This window comes from Sinohyriopsis cumingii, unplaced genomic scaffold (genome assembly GCF_028554795.1).
Source record: "Sinohyriopsis cumingii isolate HCF-2022 unplaced genomic scaffold, ASM2855479v2 utg001727l, whole genome shotgun sequence".
In the NCBI taxonomy this organism is placed as follows: domain Eukaryota; kingdom Metazoa; phylum Mollusca; class Bivalvia; order Unionida; family Unionidae; genus Sinohyriopsis; species Sinohyriopsis cumingii.
The window spans coordinates 155,543-177,014 of record NW_028316040.1 but is presented as its reverse complement, the minus strand read 5'-3'; the positions used below and the strand labels follow the sequence as shown (position 1 = coordinate 177,014).

General features: G+C 35.9%; 1 protein-coding gene across 3 annotated transcripts in view; it reads right to left on the bottom strand.

Annotated features, from left to right (window-relative positions):
• The window catches only part of LOC149771685 (vacuolar protein sorting-associated protein 33A-like), a 102,904-nt gene that overhangs the window by 38,559 nt on the left and 42,873 nt on the right, over nt 1-21,472 (bottom strand). For all 3 annotated transcript variants that reach the window (XM_089948233.1, XM_089948232.1, XM_089948234.1), the window contains exons 9-12: nt 15,223-15,313; nt 10,746-10,820; nt 7,619-7,698; nt 6,874-6,960 (exon numbers count right to left, since the gene is read on the bottom strand). In XM_089948233.1, the coding sequence (XP_089804359.1) occupies nt 6,874-6,960; nt 7,619-7,698; nt 10,746-10,820; nt 15,223-15,313 (333 nt within the window). The remainder of the gene's footprint in view (nt 1-6,873; nt 6,961-7,618; nt 7,699-10,745; nt 10,821-15,222; nt 15,314-21,472) is intronic.

The window sequence follows — 21,472 nt, the reverse complement described above, 5'->3', positions numbered from 1 at the left end:
TTGTCTTAGCAACTTCCTGCGCTAGATCGTTTATTTTTTTATTTGCTGCGTCGTTTATGGCTTTACTGACTTTGGGTGGCATTTCTCTGGTGATGGGTAATTTGACGGGTTGTTTTTTGCGCACTAAATTTAATATTTTACTTTTGACAGCATTGAAACCCTTGCTGGCCAAATTACCGATACCAGAAATGGCAGTCTCGCCGATCTTTCCTATTGCTTTTAACCCGAACTGTTTGATCACGGGTCCGATTTTAGGTATTATTCGCGTAACGAGACTTCCAATGATATCACCGAATCCATTGCCGTGGATATATTTGTACACGGGCAATCTAGAGTTTACTATGCGGACCTGTTTGGGTCTGTGCTGATGTTTGTGAACAATCATGTTATTTCAATTGTGTTGTTTTAATCGATGAGCTCATCGACAAGTTCCTTGTAAATGTGAGAATTAATGATGCCACCGCGGAATAACCGCTGACAAATATCTGAGGCTTCGTTGATTACTTCGCGAGAGTTATTTCCGGCTCGTTTTCCTCCGATTAATACCTCAAGGCGAGATACATCGTTGACAACACTGTCAGGGCAAATTGTATATCCGCTTCCTGTTTTTGGTTCTGAAAATGACGATGGCGATAACGCTTCCTCGAATACTTCTCCTGACGATGTCCCTGATGACAACGTTAATGGTGATTCTAAGGGGAGTTGAAAGGAAGGGGGGGGAAAACCCGGGATTAATATATCACTCTTCCTTGTAGATGATAGACTTTCCCTTAGCTTCATTAATTTATAATCACCAACATCCGATATAAATTTTTCAAAATTTTTATCAGAATAGTCTATTGGTTTTCCTAAAGTGCCAAAATAAATTATCGCCAGCCAATCAACTTCTTCGACTTTATCAGCAATAAATCTTCTCAAAATAAATCTTCTATTTTCAATAGAATCATCCGCAGCCATCTGAATTTTTGAATCATAGTTTCTAAGTAAATGCAATATGTTCGTGTTCAAATAATTATCAGCGGTTACACTAGTATCAAGTTTTATTGGATGAAGTTCATATTCTTCCTTCATCCTTATATCTTCGGAAAGTTGTGCCTTAGGTTGTGCTGGTTTAACTATCGGTGCCTGTGATTGAATATCTTCTTTTTTCCTTCTTGATTTTCTCTCTTTTTTCTGAGGTGGAATTTTTTCTTTTGGTCTAGCTCCTAATTCCTGTGGTTGAACTATCGGTTCCTGTGGTTGAACTATCGGTTCCTGTGGTTGAATTATCGGTTCCTGTGGTTGAATATCCTCTTCCTGTGGTATTACTTTTCTCTTCCGTGTTTTAGTTTTTTCTTCCTTCTCCTGTTGTTTTCTTTCCTTCACGTGCTGTTTTATATCTTCCGCTAGTTGCTTATTATGATTATATCTATCGTCTGCTGCTTCTAAAAATCTTCTAAAAAATGGATCCCTTTCACTCGCCTGTGTTTTTTCCGCATAAACTTTATATAACATACCATACCAACTATTACGGGTTTTATATTTTCCCTTTCCTATTTCAGTCAAATATTCATTTCGAATAGTAAACATATCTTCCGCAAATTGACCAATTCGATCTATGGAATACAGTGTCGAGAGCGGTTGTGATATTATTTCCCATTCCTCATCGGTGAAATTTTCTCTTAAATTCTCGATATTAAACTTCCCTTTTTTTACTTCCGGTTTTCCTACTACGGTTTTTCCCTTATCTGCTCCAGAATCAATTGCAAGTTGTTGCCCCTGTTGTGCTGCTGCTATTGCTAATCGATCGGGTAATGTTCGTGATTGTTCCTCAATACCTTTCAACATAGGAAAAATTCCCTTTTTCCTGGTATCTGGATCTTTTTCGTCGCCAAATACAACTTGCTCGATTGTTCCGGTAACTGGCTTCAACCATTTCGATGATACCTCGGAAATTCCATGTTGTACATCTTCGTAACCACGAACATTTCTCTTAAATAATCGTTTTGTCGGGATAAGCTTCTTTAATGCCGCTAATTGCTCTCGCGCTAATCTGGCAGAATGAGGCTCTCCAACTGTACTAGCTTTCGGACTCATATTATTTTCAAATATATTGTTTTAATGCGAGGTAAAATTAGGATCCGCAGCCAAATCTTCGCAAACTTCATCGATGGAATAAATTTCTCCTACCCCCCCCCCAAAATTGCTGTCCAAAATCAATGATTTTTGCACACAAAAATTGCAATCGGTGACGAATTTACGCAAATTATTTTTCGCAGGAAGGCTTATTTTTGAAATCTGAGGCTTCTACGGAGAAAGTTCTCGTAGGAAGCTTTATTTTGGTCTGGGGGTCTGGTCTGTAGAACTTCCCTGCTGCTATACTTACCTTAACTTTGATCCATCTAACATGGTGTTTTTACTAAACTGTACTATGAAAAAGGATTCTGTCACAAAAGTCAAAGTCCAAGAAGTTTAAATGTGTTTAAAGTATGGGATAATTTCTGTACTGGTCTGAAAATAAAATCAGGATTTATATAGATAAAAACAAAAATGCTTACCAATCTTCAGGTTTTTCCTCAATTATGCTAATAATATTTTTGTCCAAAAATTAAAAAATGTTTAAAACAAATGTAAACATTGCTTGAAAATTTAATCAGCTCATCTACATAATAATATGCCATCTCACCTCTGTCTGCGTGGGTTCGAGTCTCAGATTCAGCCAATGTGGGTATGTGAGAAAGCTTGCCAGTAGCTTTTTGTGGGTTGGTGGTACTTTCCGGGGTTTTTCCGGGTTCTTCCTCCACCATTAATACTGGCCACCATGTATATCCTATCATGTGCTGAAAAATGGCACTAAATTCTACAACAACAACAACATAATAATAAAAAAATGAGCCAACTAAATTTCACTCATCTCAATTAATCTTCCTTAATCATACTTATAAACTTTTCATCTCAAAAAACGATAATACCAAAAAGCATAAAAATCTGCAAAATTGCTAAAACGACCAAGAAATCTAATCACAGGCACATTAATACAAATAAACTTGACACATTTTAATGTCTACCTGAATGATTTTGAATTAATTTTCCTCATAAAGCTTATGTAAAACAAGTCCAAACAATTCAAAATTGTGTACAAGTTTTCAGACACTTGAACCATAAAAGGTATTGGGACCCACCCAAGTTATTTCAATCTCAAATTCGGTCTGGTTGGTCTGAATATCTATTTTTAGCTATCTTGCTTACAAGAAAGTGTTATAGATAAGCAGACAGACAACAGTTTGATGGAAAGCATGAAAGAAATATATTTCATCTCATTTGTGGGTAAATTCTACAGTACAATTGTCTAAAAGAAAGCAAATTTTATAGTAAATTAAGCTTCTCCGAGAATACATTCCCTAATCATGTTAACATTAGGGATAGAAGACTTTTACCTCCTGAAACCAGCACTTCTAAAAGACAAAACTTCATGACTTCTGTCTATAACATGTAGACAAAGGTACTAACTCTTGACCATTACCTTCCCCTGCCACTGTTTTTAAGCTAAGCGAACTACCAACAAGGATGCTTGCATTTTTGGGAGGGTTTTGAAGTAATGTGATCAGGTAAATATTCGTGCAGAAACATAATTTACTAAAAATTTTGCGTTCTCCTTTACATTAATTACCCAATCACATTAGAAGGATATGTTGTTGTTGTTGTTGCTGTTGTGGGGTTTAACGACATTTTTCAGCACACGATAGGCTATGCATGGCAGCCAGTATTAATGGTGGAGGAAGAACCCGGGAAAACCCCGGGAAGAAACACCAACCCACGAGAAGCTACTGGCAAGCTTTCTCACATACCCACATTGGCCGAATCCTAGACTGGAACCCACGCAGATAGAGGTGAGATGGCAGTGATCCATAACAGAGAGCGCTTTAGACCACTTGGCCACTCGGGGCCCCAGAAGGATATGTAACAGTTGGAGGAAATGCTGTGCATCTTAGCTATAAGTTGGGTATTCTTCAAGTGTGCATAGTAAGACTTGACATTAAGGACATGGTGATTCAGCAGAAAAGCCATCTTTAGTTACTTAGTATGTATAGCAAGACTTTACATTATGGACATGGTGATTCAGCAGAAAAGCCATCTTTGGTTACTTAGTGTGTATAGCAAGACTTGACATTATGGACATGGTGATTCAGCAGAAAAGCCATCTTTGGTTACTTAGTGTGCATAGCAAGACTTGACATTATGGACATGGTGATTCAGCAGAAAAGCCATCTTTGGTTACTTAGTGTGTATAGCAAGACTCGACATTATGGACATGGTGATTCAGCAGAAAAGACATCTTTGGTTACTTAGTGTGCATAGCAAGACTTGACATTATGGACATGGTGATTCAGCAGAAAAGCCATCTTTGGTTACTTAGTGTGCATATCAAGACTTGACATTATGGACATGGTGATTCAGCAGAAAAGCCATCTTTGGTTACTTAGTGTGCATATCAAGACTTGACATTATGGACATGGTGATTCAGCAGAAAAGCCATCTTTGGTTACTTAGTGTGTATAGCAAGACTTGACATTATGGACAGGGTGATTCAGCAGAAAAGACATCTTTGGTTACTTAGTGTGTATAGCAAGACTTGACATTATGGACATGGTGATTCAGCAGAAAAGCCATCTTTGGTTACTTAGTGTGCATAGCAAGACTTGACATTATGGACATGGTGATTCAGCAGAAAAGCCATCTTTGGTTACTTAGTGTGTATAGCAAGACTCGACATTATGGACATGGTGATTCAGCAGAAAAGACATCTTTGGTTACTTAGTGTGCATAGCAAGACTTGACATTATGGACATGGTGATTCAGCAGAAAAGCCATCTTTGGTTACTTAGTGTGCATATCAAGACTTGACATTATGGACATGGTGATTCAGCAGAAAAGCCATCTTTGGTTACTTAGTGTGCATATCAAGACTTGACATTATGGACATGGTGATTCAGCAGAAAAGCCATCTTTGGTTACTTAGTGTGTATAGCAAGACTTGACATTATGGACAGGGTGATTCAGCAGAAAAGACATCTTTGGTTACTTAGTGTGTATAGCAAGACTTGACATTATGGACATGGTGATTCAGCAGAAAAGCCATCTTTGGTTACTTAGTGTGTATAGCAAGACTTGACATTATGGACATGGTGATTCAGCAGAAAAGCCATCTTTGGTTACTTAGTGTGTATAGCAAGACTTGACATTATGGACATGGTGATTCAGCAGAAAAGACATCTTTGGTTACTTAGTGTGTATAGTGAGACTTGACATTATGGACATGGTGATTCAGCAGAAAAGACATCTTTGGTTACTTAGTGTGTATAGTGAGACTTGACATTATGGACATGGTGATTCAGCAGAAAAGACATCTTTGGTTACTTAGTGTGTATAGTGAGACTTGACATTATGGACATGGTGATTCAGCAGAAAAGACATCTTTGGTTACTTAGTGTGTATAGAAAGACTTGACATTATGGACATGGTGATTCAGCAGAAAAGACATCTTTGGTTACTTAGTGTGTATAGTGAGACTTGACATTATGGACATGGTGATTCAGCAGAAAAGACATCTTTGGTTACTTAGTGTGTATAGCAAGACTTGACATTATGGACATGGTGATTCAGCAGAAAAGCCATCTTTGGTTACTTAGTGTGCATAGCAAGACTTGACATTATGGACATGGTGATTCAGCAGAAAAGCCATCTTTAGTTAGTGTGCATAGCAAGACTTGACATTATGGACATGGTGATTCAGCAGAAAAGACATCTTTGGTTACTTAGTGTGTATAGCAAGACTTAACATTATGGACATGGTGATTCAGCAGAAAAGACATCTTTGGTTACTTAGTGTGTATAGCAAGACTTAACATTATGGACATGGTGATTCAGCAGAAAAGACATCTTTGGTTACTTAGTGTATATAGCAAGACTTGACATTATGGACATGGTGAATCAGCAGAAAAGCCATCTTTAGTTACTTAGTGTGTGTAACAAGACTTGACATTATGGACATGGTGATTCAGCAGAAAAGCCATCTTTAGTTACTTAGTGTGTGTAACAAGACTTGACATTATGGACATAGTGATTCAGTAGAAAAGACATCTTTGGTTACTTAGTGTGCATAGCAAGACTTAACATTATGGACATGGTGATTCAGTAGAAAAGACATCTTTGGTTACTTAGTGTGTATAGCAAGACTTAACATTATGGACATGGTGATTCAGCAGAAAAGACATCTTTGGTTACTTAGTGTGTATAGCAAGACTTAACATTATGGACATGGTGATTCAGCAGAAAAGCCATCTTTGGTTACTTAGTGTGTATAGCAAGACTTGACATTATGGACATGGTGATTCAGCAGAAAAGACATCTTTGGTTACTTAGTGTGTATAGTGAGACTTGACATTATGGACATGGTGATTCAGCAGAAAAGCCATCTTTGGTTACTTAGTGTGTAACAGTATAGCAAGACTTGACATTATGGACATGGTGATTCAGCAGAAAAGACATCTTTGGTTACTTAGTGTGTATAGCAAGACTTGACATTATGGACATAGTGATTCAGCAGAAAAGCCATCTTTAGTTACTTAGTGTGTATAGCAAGACTTGACATTATGGACATGGTGATTCAGCAGAAAAGACATCTTTGGTTACTTAGTGAGAAGTGGGCTACTGGTGTATGCACATTTCTAAAATTCAAATGTACAGCAATTCTTAATGATAACTGTGCAAGTTGGTGTACATAAGAAGAAAATTATAATTTGGCTATCATGCTCACATCATAAATTGCTCATACAGTTTTTACGAACAAATAAAATTAACAATAAGATACAGAAGAAACTTTAGCATACTAACCTGAATAATTTCTCTTTTGTAGTATTCCAAAACTTTGGGTTTAAAACCATTATTACAGTATGACTGGATACATATCAATCTAAGGACCTGCAACAGCAACAATTTTATTTAATACTGTAAACAGTATAGATACAGAGAAACTGGAAACAGAATGAATGTATAATAAAAGGGGGAGACATTTTAAACAATTCTGGAAACATAATTTCCTGCTCATGTCAAGACCCTGATATAGCCACCTTCAATACAGAACTATATTCCACTGGTCTCCAGTGAACTTACACAACAAAAATGAATAGCCCCTTCAAAAATCATAATTTAGAAATCAATGCACTAAATAAGTCAACTTAAACATAAAATTAACTTATTGTAGCTATAGTTAATGAAAAATGATATATTTTGAAAATAAACTGAAATTATTTTGTAATGAATCAGATATAATTTGTAATGTCTTGATTGGCAACACACAAGTCAAAGGTAATTTAAATGGTGGAAAAAATAGAAAAAATAATTTCGCCTTATCCCTGTATGAAAATCTCTTGGTCTAAATATCAATACATGTCAAATCCTAATTAAATTTTCTGTGGACAATTTAACGTAGCATTCCAAATACCAAAATAATGTTTATATTTGTCTCCTAAGTACTGACTTCTGCACTAGCATATGAACTGAGAACTATTACTTTTGGCTTGTCATCCTTCTGAAATTTTTCCAAATAATATTATTTAAAAAAAAGAAAATCACATACTTTGATGAGAGGCTCTTCCTTTGCTATACAGTCTTCTATGTATGGGCTAACTTTATCCGTTTCTTCACCTTTGAAAAACTCTGAAACCCATTCAAACAAAGTTATAACACAGTAATGTGGACATAATCATTTCAGAATAATACAGTAATACAACATACCTCAAGACCAAGATTAAAGAATTGCTGCAAAATATGACCTTGATTCCAAGGTCACAAGATTGAATGAGCATATTTTACCTTCATCATGATTCATCCCAAATATGAGCAAAATCCACTAAGATAAAGTGTTTTGCTGAGTGAACTAATTTAAGATTCAAAAAGATTAATTTGATGTATAAATAAACTTCATCAAGGGATTTAGAAAATGTTAGCAAATGAAAAATAAGAACCAAAACCTTTTTCTATCACTGTGAACTTGACCCAAGTGAGCATATCACAGAATGAATTGTCTTAGCTTCACAATGATTTATGCCAAGTTTGATGAGAATCTACAAAGGGTTTAGGAAATATATGCAAATGTAAAATTGTACATAAACAATAGCAATAACAAGATCTTAAGATGGACACTCTAGTGGCCATATTGGTTGTCAAAGTAGAAACATTTTCATTTAGGACCAAGACTTCAACTGAAAACCCACCTGTCAACTTGACTTTTCCTTCAAAAGGAAAGATGACAAGATTTTGAAGACTGGTGCCACATTGGATTTCTGAAATGCACCATTTTAATTTGGACAAATGGACTGACCTTTGCTCCAGTGTGAGTGTGGTTTGGACTAGTCCAAACGATGTGTGGTCGATAATGAATGTTGTGGTGTAGTTAATACGTTTTATCATGGAGTTCTTTGTGATGACAGCAATTCCACCTACGCAAGAATTACGGGGGAACAACTTGATGGAGTAACCAGTGGGTGTTAGATCTGCACACTTGGGCTCATCGCCTGATGTTTTTAGTCATGTTTCTGTCAGGAAAAATATGTCAACATTCTGGTCGTTGATAAAATTAACTATTTCTGTGCGCTTTTCCGGTGGTCCTATTGATTGGGCATTGAATAATGCAATGCGCAGAGGTATTTCTTGGATAGTTGACATAAAGGTTGATGAATTAATAGGGATTTGAATTAGGTTATCTAAATTAATGGTCAAATTTTTTTTAAATGGTTGTGCCGAAATAAGGGAGATAACTGGCATTCTTCTTCCTGTTCTATGCTGGCCAGCTTTGAAACAACTTTTCTTTTTTCGCTTCTGTTTACATTTAGGTAATGATGAATGTAGTCCCAGTTCGTTTAGAGCACAATGTAGTGTGGAGAGCCAAGGAGTGATCATTTAAAGCAATTAATGAGGGTCCATCGTAGCATAAACGGGTTGACTAGTGATATTATGTGATGGCGGTTTGTTAAAAAACAGTGGAGCAAGACAGCTGAGAAAAAGTCTAATTGTTCTCGTTTCCAAAACAAGGAGATGAAGAAACACATACAAATTTAACAGCCAATACATAATGAACATAATAATGGAGATGAAAACAGGCAACAGGCACAAATATCATGAAAATGGCACTAAAAAATGGAACAGCTGCTTCAAGCCGGTTAAGCGATAGCGGCCATCTTAACCTGATTAATACTTTACACACCAGTTTTTTAAAAAGTAATTAATAAGTAAATGCTTGTAAATAAGCCACTGAAGATAAATGTTATCTGCTTATTATCTTATTTTGATTGATGTCCACAGATTTAAAAAAAAAAAATCAAGGCTCTGTTAACTAGGCATGTGGTTTAGTTTTTCAATATAAGCACTAATGAGTAACCATGATTGTCATCTGTCTTCACTTGTATGTCAAGATGTCAGATCAATGATCTAATCATGCAACCATGGCTGTGATCTGTCTTCACTTGTATGTCAAGATGTCAGATCAATGAGCTAATGAAGCAACCATGACTGTCATCTGTCTTCACTTGTATGTCAAAATGTCAGATCAATTAGCTAATCAAGCAACCATGACTGTTATCTGTCTCCACTTGTATGTCAAGATGTCAGAACAATGAGCTAAGCAAGTAACCATGACTGTCATCTGTCTTCACTCGCATGTCAAGATGTCAGAACAATGAGTTAATCAATATAGGATTGAAGTTGTTGTAATTGTTGTAGGGTTTAACGCCATTTTCAGCACACGATAGGCTATACATGGCGGCCAGTATTAATGGTGGAGGAAGAACCCGGGAAAACCCCGGAAAGAACCACTGACCCACGAGAAGCTACTGGCAAGCTTTCTCACATACCCACATTGGCTGAATCCTAGACTCGAACCCACGCAGACAGAGGTGAGATGGCAGTGATCCATAATGGACAGCGCTTTAGACCACTCAGCCACTCGGGGTCCCCAATATAGGATTGAATTATCCTAACAGAATAATGTTATTCTGACTTTGCCAAAACCTACACTGAAGAAACTTGTAGAAGAATTTGGCACAAGAACATTATGAATTATATATGGTGTACTTAAACATTATGGATTATCATTCATAATTCTAATGGATTTATTATAAAGTTACACAAGTTGCTCATTCATTATGTGTTTGTTATTTTTTTGTGGAACAACCATATTTATTCATGGGACTAGATGTGATTTTTTGGAAGGAATTTACATTATTCAGCTTTATACATAAATTATAACAATTTTCTCTTATAATTACATTCTACCTCTCAAAACCAAAACTAAAGTTGGTCCCAAGCATTTTCAGTTTTGAGAGCTTTCACTGTAGTTTCAATGTATTTTTGTAAATAAACACTATATCATCATTATTATGTCAATTTCTTCAATGTTCATTGGGCAAGATATAAATAACTTCATTACATCTACATACAACACTTGTATATGCAAACAAACATTTGCTAGACAGTTAGGTCTGAATCAAAAGAGCCTGCACTAAATTGTTCTCAAACATGAAGCAATGTTAACATGTTACAGTAGAAATCAGCTGATCCAAACTGGCCATTGGACACTCACTGGTCTGGATATACAGGTGTATGGACATACAGATGCTACCAAAATAAATGGATCTGTACTGTAGGACGATAAAATACATCCAATGAAAGGGACTGAACTGTAGCCTTTTGCAAATGAAATGAGTTACCTTGTTGGCATCTTAAACAGTCCATGAACTCATCTGAATCTGTAGCTTCTTTTATAAGTTCTGCTATGGAGGTGTCTGAAAAATCAATAGATATTCTAAGTGAGCAATAACTGTGAATACATACATTTATGTAGACTTGAGTCTTGGGTCACTACCGATCTGGTTTTTCTGGTAGTGATGTACTGAAAAAGAATACAGTCATATCCAAGTCTCAAGACCCTCCACCACTGGCTAAAATACCTACCGAGTGATACACATCATTGGAATTTTCTTCCCAATATAACAAGTCATACGAATCATAAGTGTAAAATGCAAATCCCTTACCAAAATAACTAGTCATATCATTAATAAGAATTACAATTCATATCCCTTGCAAAAATACCTACAGAGTGATACATATCATTAATGTGCAATTCACAACCCTTGCCTAAATACCAACAGAGATACCTATAATATGTGTACAATTCACAACCCTTAACTAAATACCAACAGAGATACCTATCATTAGTATACAATTCACAACTCTTGCCTAAATACCAACAGAGATACCTATCATAAGTGTACAATTCACAATCCTTGCCTAAATACCAACAGAAATACCTATTATAAGTGTACAATTCACAACCTTTGCCTAAATACCAACAGAAATACCTATCATAAGTGTATAAGCCACAACCCTTGTCAAAATACCTACAGAGTGATAAATAAGTGTACAAGTCAATTCTTTGCCATAATAACTAATAACTAGAGTCATACCTATCATTAACATACAATCCACATCCCTTGCCAAAATACCTAGAGAATAATAACTATCATAAATATATAACTGCAATTGCATTAGTTCATAAAATTAGTGAAGATTCCCACAGGACAGAATGGAACCATATCATCTGGCTGAAACTGTAAGGAGAACAACTTTAAACCAACTTAACAACCTTAAACCAACTTCTAAAAATAGTGTCATGTGCAAAGTAACCAATATAAGTACTGAAACAGAATGCATACACACTTCAAAATGAAATACAAATGTTGCTGGGGGGTGGGGGAGAGGGTCTACTGAAAATTTGATAAATTTAATAAATAAATTGACTTTGACAGAATCAAACAGCAAATCTTTGGAAAAAATTCTGAACAAAATCATTCTTTCTTTGAATATATTTAATATAAACCGGGAAAAAAGGCTGCATATATGTTAGGTCAAGGTCTGTTGTGTCGCTGGCTTTCTGCATGCAATTGTTGTGTCTGAAATGGCAGAATTCTGAAAATTTTCACTAAATTTGCCATATCAGATAAATTTCACATAAAGAGACACTGAACATAATGATCCATCAATATCTGATGTGTTTTCTGAAGTGGACGATATTTCACTTAATTATCAAACATATTTAATGAAACAACCAAATTTTAATCTCATGGCAGTTGAACAGCAGGATGACCACAAACCAAACCAATTTAAGACTCTCAAAGAGGAAGGATGACCATAAACCAAAATGATATAAATCTCTAAGAAATAAGATCTCTTTAGACCCATAACTTAGAGGTGGGAAAGTCTAAATCTACCAAGAAGGACATAGGGCCTACAGCATTTTCCTTGCATTTCATCAGAAATGAAATTAAAACTAAGTAAATGGATATAGGTATGTTTTTTTCTTCTCCAAAGACTAACATTATAACACTTGGACCCATATTCCTACAATGTAAGATGCCAACCCTGATAGTGGAAGGTGAGAGATGGATCCCACCCCTTACCCATATTAACTGTCAGAATTGATGTCTTTGTATTGGACTACCATCTCTGTAACAATTTAACAACAGTCTTCATTTCATTTGTAAGGAGCCCTAATAGGTAGCCTAACCTGTTAATGAATATGAAAACAGGTTTAACAAAATGTGTATTAGTTTTTCACAAGTCTAACAAAAATAAACTGGCCAAATCACATTCAATTCATCCATGAAAGCATCAAATCCAAGAGTCATTTCTATGTCCAACAAAATAACGCATCCTTTGCTATGAATTTGCTTCTACTCAATAGAGAGAAACATAAGTGAACAATTCAAATTCCATGCCACAAAATACATGTAAAGTAACGTCTAAAATTAGTCATCCCTTGTCAAAATACATACACAGTGACACCTTAATGTACAATTTACATCCCTTGCCAAAATACATACAAAGTGACACCTAACATAAGTACACAATTTACATCCCTTGCCAAAATACATACAAAGTGATACCTAACGTAAGTGTACAGTTTACACCGCATGCCAAAATATATACATAGTGACACCTAACATAAGTATACAATTTACATCCCATGCCATAATACATACAAAGTGACACCTAACATAAGTTGACAATTTATATCCCATGCCAAAATACATAAAAGGTGACACCTAAGTGCACAATTTACATCCCATGCCATAATACATACAAAGTGACACCTAACATAATTGTACAATTTACACCGCATGCCAAAATACATACAAAGTGACACCTAACATAAGTGTACAATTTACATCCCTTGCCAAAATACATACAAAGTGATACCTAACATAAGTGTACAGTTTACACCGCATGCCAAAATACATACAAAGTGACACCTAACATAAGTGTACAATTTACATCCATTGCCAAAATACACACAGTGACATTGAACCTAAGCGTAAAATTAAAACATTTATGACATACATTTAATCTTACCTTTTTGAATTGGCATTTAATATCGGTTTTAAAAAGGTATTGCCATATAAAACATGAGAAATATGCCCAATCTTGAACAATTTACCACATTTAATTTTGTTTATGATGCTTAGGTTTTTCAATCTATCTGTTTATGTCTATCAAGATTTTCACAGAGAAATTATATTGCAACAACATCTGAATCTAAAAAAACAAAGCAAACCTGTGGTGGCTGTTTTTCTTTCTGTCTGTTTTTGGAAATTTTTAGATGTGCTTTTAACAATTCAGTTTCTAAATTCTAATTTGCTATCAAAGGTGCTTATAATACACATATTAGAATATGTGGAGAGTGTAATAAAACGAGTTATGCAATAAATACAAAGTCATGCTGTTGCTTGTTCTCAGCCAGGAAAAGAAATCATTTTATTTGGCATAGGAATTTGTCTTGGTCTACATCATATCAAGCTTGTTGTCAGCCAGGAAAAGAAATCATTTTATTTGGCATAGGAATTTGTCTTGGGTCTACATCATATCAAGCTTGTTGTCAGCCAGGAAAAGAAATCATTTTATTTGGCATAGGAATTTGTCTTGGTCTACATCATATCAAGTTTGTTGTCAGCCAGGAAAAGAAATCATTTTATTTGGCATAGGAATTTGTCTCGGTCTACATCATATCAAGCTTGTTGTTAGCCAGGAAGAGAAATCATTTTATTTGGCATAGGAATTTGTCTTGGTCTACATCATATCAAGCTTGTTGTTAGCCAGGAAAAGAAATCATTTTATTTGGCATAGGAATTTGTCTTGATCTACGTCTACATCATATCAAGCTTGTTGTCAGCCAGGAAAAGAAATCATTTTATTTGGCATAGGAATTTGTCTCGGTCTACATCATATCAAGCTTGTTGTCAGCCAGGAAAAGAAATCATTTTATTTGGCATAGGAATTTGTCTTGGCATAGGAATTTGTCTTGGTCTACATCATATCAAGCTTGTTCTCCTGCTGGCTCAGAAAAAAACAAATACCATGTATGTTCACTTGTAAGTACTGTTGAGTCCAACTGCAAACAACAGAGACTGATCTGCCATCGCATAATGCACTGGTATATCAGGGTCTACGTTGTTTGTTCTAATGAATACTCTTATCAAAATGCACAGACCCAGATCTACTGGCACATTACGTGATGGCTGATCTGGGTCTGTGTTGTATGCAGTTGGATTTGACTTATAAGCAAGTATATACAGTATTTAACTTCATGTTCTTTTTGGCCAATCAGCCTCATTTACAACAAGTTTTTCTAAGGCCTGTTTATGCATCAGCTCTATGGAATCTATAATCAACCCGTCTCTAGTGATCACTTCTATATCTCAGCTACCTATAAACTACTATATGTACTTGCTTATAAGCCAAGTGTAACTGCAATTAGCACAGACCCAGATCTGCCATATCATAATGTGTCAGCACATCTGGGTTTATGCAGTTTGTTTGGAGTATTTAGTAAAATAAAACATACCCCAATGGATTGGTTGATTATGTGATGGCAGATCAGGGTCTATGTTCTTTGCAGATGAACTTCACTTACATGCAAACACAGATGGTAAGGTGATGTATGTAAAACCAATTAATGCATAATTATATAAAAAAGCACCTGCTCAGAAAGGGCAAAAATCCTTGGGTGACCTTTAATAATAGGTTTGAATGTACATGAGCTTCCTGTAATCTGATCATGAAATCAATCTCTTAATTTTAAAACTGATGATAATTTGTTTAAGTTCATAATAATGGTAATAAAACATTTACGTATGGCCAGTGATGTCCTTTCTTTCTGAAGATGAGGTAGCTTTGTGACAAACTCCTTGACCTCTCCAACAGTCTTGGCTGCATGTCTTTCCTGTAATATATAGTAGATTTATTATACTTATTAGCAACCAACTGCATAGATCCAGGTCTGTCCACATGTTATGTGATGAGAGATCTGGGATTGTCCAGTCTGCAGTTGGAATCAACATAAAATCAAGTATATATGGTAGCTAAGCATCATTTTCTATTGTGATGTTTGAGTATGGCTGAGATAATAAACTGCCTGCATCATCAAACCAGCTGAAAGTGTCTTGATCAAGTCTACCCCAATCTTTCATTTCTGTTTCAACATCATGGAATACCACAAAAGTAACTATGTATTCATTTTTGCTACATTGATTAGACTGATGAAATCAAGACTACCTAGTACAATAAACAGTAATTAATTCACATTCTGCACAAGTTTTTGAATTAGAATCCACTATCACTAAGTTTGACCTTAAAATACATGAGTTCACTGAAAGGACTGATGCTGTATTGGCTCAAAAGTATTTCCAAGAATCTAAAATAAGACCATTTCTTCTGTTCTTTTAAGTTGCCAAGCATTGAAACTATCTTTGGCATTCTTGAGAAGCTGCCATAAAACACCCAACTAAACCAAAATCAACATACCAAAATTGGTAACAAAACTATTTTCTCACATGTCTGAGTTGACTTGTTCATAAGCTACAATTCTGTCATGGCATTTGATCTTGAACCTCATATCACCAAATCATGGGGAGAAAATCAATGAACTTGTTTCAGACAACAATGTCAATATATACATACAGTCTGGTCAAAGTTGTGCTGTAATTAATATTTCTGGAGAAAAAAATCTTTCAAAGTACACAAATGATATATCCACAATCTGAGTTTAATCAAACTCCATTCATAAATGTTTTCCTGCACTCAACAGCCAGCACAGCTAAAAGCCTGAGTCAATACTTTCGACCTTAAAATCAATGCGGGACTACTGAATATCAACTTGTTCAATGGAATGTGGTTAAATGCCACTTTTCTATCTCAAGTCATTGTGTTAATAAGCTCAGTGAAGTACAAAAATGCAAGCACTGACCTTTGACTTGACCCATAGGTTAATTCAGTGGGGTTTCAAAACTTATAAATGTCCAGATATGTTGCTGGTAAGATGTTTACTTTTTGCAATCAGAATATCAATTAATTACTGCAAGAAGTGTTTTAGTAACATCCAATGTCAAAAACACCACTGACAGAAGAGGAGTAGAGATAACAAATTGTTTTAGATGGAAACTATGTTTTTAGATGGAAACTATGTTGAATAGTTGGAGGTCAGATAAACACCATTTTTATTAAGAAGTACATATTACTATAATTAGCTTTTCAATGAAAACCCAATGTAAATATGACCATCAATTCAAGAGAAGCAGACATACAAAGATTCATAGAGGCCATTTTGGTGGTTAGATCAGTATCACTGTAATACTGGAATAACTATATATTGCAACAAAAAAAAAGCTTTCTTCTTTTCGTGTCTGTCTATTAAGTAGAAGTAGCTGTTATGAGAGTTAAGATTTAGAGCAGTCATATTGACATTTGTTTCCAGTTAGGATCAACTATATACAGTCAGAAGTGTTTTTTATGAAAACATATTTTGATACAACCATCCCCACAAGAGGAGTAGTGATAATAATACTTTCAAGATGGCCATCATTTAGCAACAGCATTTTTATTTAGGAGCAACAAGTTACAATACAAAGTTTGTCAATGAAAACACTGTCTATAGGACCTTCTTCCTTGTAGAACTAGCCACAAGATTTTCAAAATTGGTTACCATGGTAGCTAGGTTATGGGTCTGATTGGCACCATCTATACTTAGAAAAAAAAACTAGGTATCAAAAATTAGTCTTAAGTAGAAAGAATAAAAATTTTAAGATTGTCACTATGGCATCTTATCTGATTTACAAAGGGCACATTATGTAATCTGGACCAACCAGACTTCATAAGAAACCAATTTTCTTCTATGAAAATAAGTTTCATCAACAAGACTTGCCTGATCAAAATAACTTAGAAGAACTACTACTACCTTGCAAATCCTGTCCTCCCAGGCTAAAATGTCTTAAGTAAAATAGTTAAAAGCTATCTGCACACCTAGGTGGCAGTTACGAGTCATCTCTTGATACAGGTACCAAATCCCATGAATAAGCCAGTTACTGCTCTATATATGGATATAAATGCAGTAATGGTGGGAGGGTGTATGTGTATTATGATCATGAAAGTATTATTGAAGAAACATATTTTACTAGAAAGCGGTTTCTTTTTCAAGTACATCACATGATCCTAATACCTTTAATACCTTAAGAGAATATAAGTGGTGGAAGGAAGGGAGTTACATCCCTTACCCCAGAGACAGGCAATCTCTATTCTAAATAACCCGAGTGGAGAATGGACTCTATACGTCAGGAAGCATATTTAAATGGAAAAAAATTTCACACCCACAAATCCAACAGAATTCATGAAGCTGCATCCTTTAGAAGCTGTTAAATTACCTGGAAGGTAACCACTTTTGCCATGGCTATAGGTCCTACCAGGTCAAACTGAACCTTTTGGGATGAAAGATCTTGGATATAAAAGATGGAGAATGTGGATTCCAACCTCCTTCCCATGGCATGGATAATGTCAGTTTTGAAACAGTTCAGTTTTGTTCAGATGAAACGCTTGTTGTGCATGTCCTAACTTTGTGAGCCAAAATGCATTGCAATTTTATTTAATCTGGGTTTATTTCTTGATAGTCACAGTAAATAACCCATTTTATCCAGGACAAAAGGGCCTGTGCTGATGCGTCATCTTTTCCCTCTATAAGAAGTTTAGAACAGACAGGATCTCCCTCAAAGAACTATCACAATCATTTTTAAGTACCACAACAGAGCTTGTACTGGGACATGTAGACGATCTTGAGATAAAGTGTTCAAAGTAGACAGGAATTTTACTACAAAAGTCTGATTCCCTATCAGCTAGAATCTAACAATGAAAGCAGGGGCTATCATGAGTGATACTGATCCATCCTGTCGGAACTGTAAGTAGTTCTGGTCAACAGAAGAAGCTTGTATCATGCTGCCTGCCTTTCCAAGTGAGTAGGAATCTGGTCTTTTATGAGGTGACCAATGAAGTCCTTGTGAGCAGTTCAAGCAGTGTATTATTCAGCCACGTTATGAAACAGGGTAAGGGATACGTAATCTTAATGACCAGTCATTATCTGCACCATACAAGTCAATAATATGTGAAGTACTTACAAGGGCTTCACCATTTCCATGACTGATCTGTCTCTGTAATTCTCTCCAAGTCAGCCACACAACCCAACAGTGATAATGGTTGAACACTGGTTGGCCTTTGTTCATTAGCAAGGACCAAGCTGTTGATGAAGAAGCAGGAGGAGAACAAAACTCTGTTGGCAATAAGTGAAAGACTACCTCAACTGATGGCAGAGTCTTCTCATGTGATAGCATGTGATCTAGCAAAGACGATGGAGCTTGTGGGCATACTTCAATGTCTCTAGATGAATGGGGCAAAGCTGATGCTTCCTGGGCAATCTGTGATGAAGCTGGAGAAGACTGTCTAAAGAGGCAGCCCACCACACTCACAGAATGTCGATAATGGGATAACAGTTACTTCCAAATGATCACTGAGTGTTCCCTTTGAGTGGCAAAGACAAGAGAATGTAGCAGATCATTATCCTGTGTGGACCAGGGCCCTAAACTGGGCACCAGGTGCATTGAGTGACCTATGGCTGTACAGTGCTTCATTACTTGGTAGCTATAAATGTTAATTTGGTAGGCCTTTCAGTTATTACCTGGCCTAGAATTAAAAAAGCTGCAAACCTATATGAAATTTCCAGATCAAATATGTAGAATGCTAAAGATTATAACTACCTAATATTGTATTGGCAGCTCTTGATACTCAGGTAACTCACATTCCTGCACATTTTAAAAGCTTGGCTTGGATGGAACTATGACTTCTACCAAATGAGATAGGGGCCCTGAGTGGCTGAGTGGTCTAAAGCGCTCTCCGTTACGGATCACTGCCATCTCACCTCTGTCTGCGGCGGTTCGAGTCTAGGATTCGGCCAATGTGGGTATGTGAGAAAGCTTGCCAGTAGCTTCTCGTGGGTCGGTGGTTCTTTCCGGGGTTTTCCCGGGTTCTTCCTCCACCATTAATACTGGCCGCCATGTATAGCCTATCGTGTGCTGAAAAATGGCGTTAAGCCCCAAAACAACAACAACAACCAAATGAGATTTGCGGAAAAGTCTTTTATTTGAAATATTTCAAGATGAATTCCTGGCCTGATATGTGATTAAATGATTTTGGACAAGATAGGTTAGAGGTTTTCTCTAATTTTGAAATGAGATCTTTTAAATCACTGCCTATTCAATCCATTGTCACTGAAGTCATATTTGTTACAATTTTAATAATAGGACTGAGGAATTAGCTTACAAATATGTGCCCAGAGTGTGCTTGACGGGATCTTACAAACGTATGCCCAGACTTTGCTTGAAGAAAGCAGCCAAAATCAAGGGAAGAAAACCTTAACTAATATGTAAGTGATTTTAACAACAAAATGATAGCCCATTTTCTTACTAAATTTAATTTCGCAATTTCGTATCTGTATAGTTTAACTTTAAAATCTTTCAAAAATTTCAAGTTTAGAACATTTTACCTATGATGTTAAAATAGTGGTGCTCTAATAACCTGATAAAACCACAGATTAAATTTGTTTTCTTTTTTGATTTTTTTTTTAAAAGTCAGTTATTAAAATCTGCTTCCCTCATTGTTATCCCAACAAAGCAGATTTTGTTGGGTGAAAGTGACAGGCTTTTAAGCAACAACCAATATTAGAAGCATATTTTAATATTCATCAGTAATTACCTTTTACAACAGCCAATGCATGAAATGAAAAGCATGCAGTGCATTCATTTAATTTCTATACTCATTCCCACGTACAATACCTAGTTAACCTGTTGGGGGTAAACTATCACAATATACAGTGTGCAGTCAATAAATATGGAAAGTTTACCATGGAATAAATACAATTCTACTTTCAACTTCTAGACTAGAATGTATATAGCATCATGAATATATGTAGTCATGAGCTAAAAATGCAACAATTTAACCCCTGTTAGAAAAATATAAAATCTAGGTCACAGTGACCTTTGGTTGTAAAGCTGTAGTACTAACAGAGATGCATCCAATTATCAACTTTCATTCTTGGACCATAAACACCACCAAGTAAATTTTCACAAAATTCACTGATGCATAATATAACTACACAACAAGAACTTTTTTCTTATCTCAGTGGTAAAGTACTTTATCACACTGCATCACCTCACCAACTTAAATGCAGTAGGATACCACCAAGACCTTTTTCTTCTTATCTCAGTGGTAAAGTACTTTATCACGCTGCATCACCTCACCAACTTTAATGCAGTAAGATACCACCAAGACCTTTTTTCTTCTTATCTCTGAGGTAAAGTACTTTATCTCACTGCATCACCTCACCAAGTTTAATGCAGCAAGATACCACCAAGACCTTTCTTCTTCTTATCTCAGTGGTAAAGTACTTTATCACGCTGCATCACCTCACCAACTTTAATGCAGTAAGATACCACCAAGACCTTTTTTCTTCTTATCTCAGTGGTAAAGTACTTTATCACGCTGCATCACCTCACCAACTTTAATGCAGTAAGATACCACTAAGACCTTTTTTTTTCTTATCTCAGTGGTAAAGTACTTTATCACACTGCATCACCTCACCAACTTTAATGCAGCAAGATACCACCAAGACCTTTTTCTTCTTATCTCAGTGGTAAAGTACTTTATCACGCTGCATCACCTCACCAAGTTTAATGCAGTAAGATACCACCAAGACCTTTTTTCTTCTTATCTCAGTGGTAAAGTACTTTATCTCACTGCATCACCTCACCAAATTTAATGCAGTAAGATACCACCAAGACCTTTTTCTTCTTATCTCAGTGGTAAAGTACTTTATCATGCTGCATCACCTCACCAACTTTAATGCAGTAAGATACCACCAAGACCTTTTTTCTTATCTCAGTGGTAAAGTACTTTATCATGCTGCATCACCTCACCAACTTTAATGCAGTAAGATACCACCAAGACCTTTTTTCTTCTTATCTCAGTGGTAAAGTACTTTATCTCACTGCATCACCTCACCAACTTT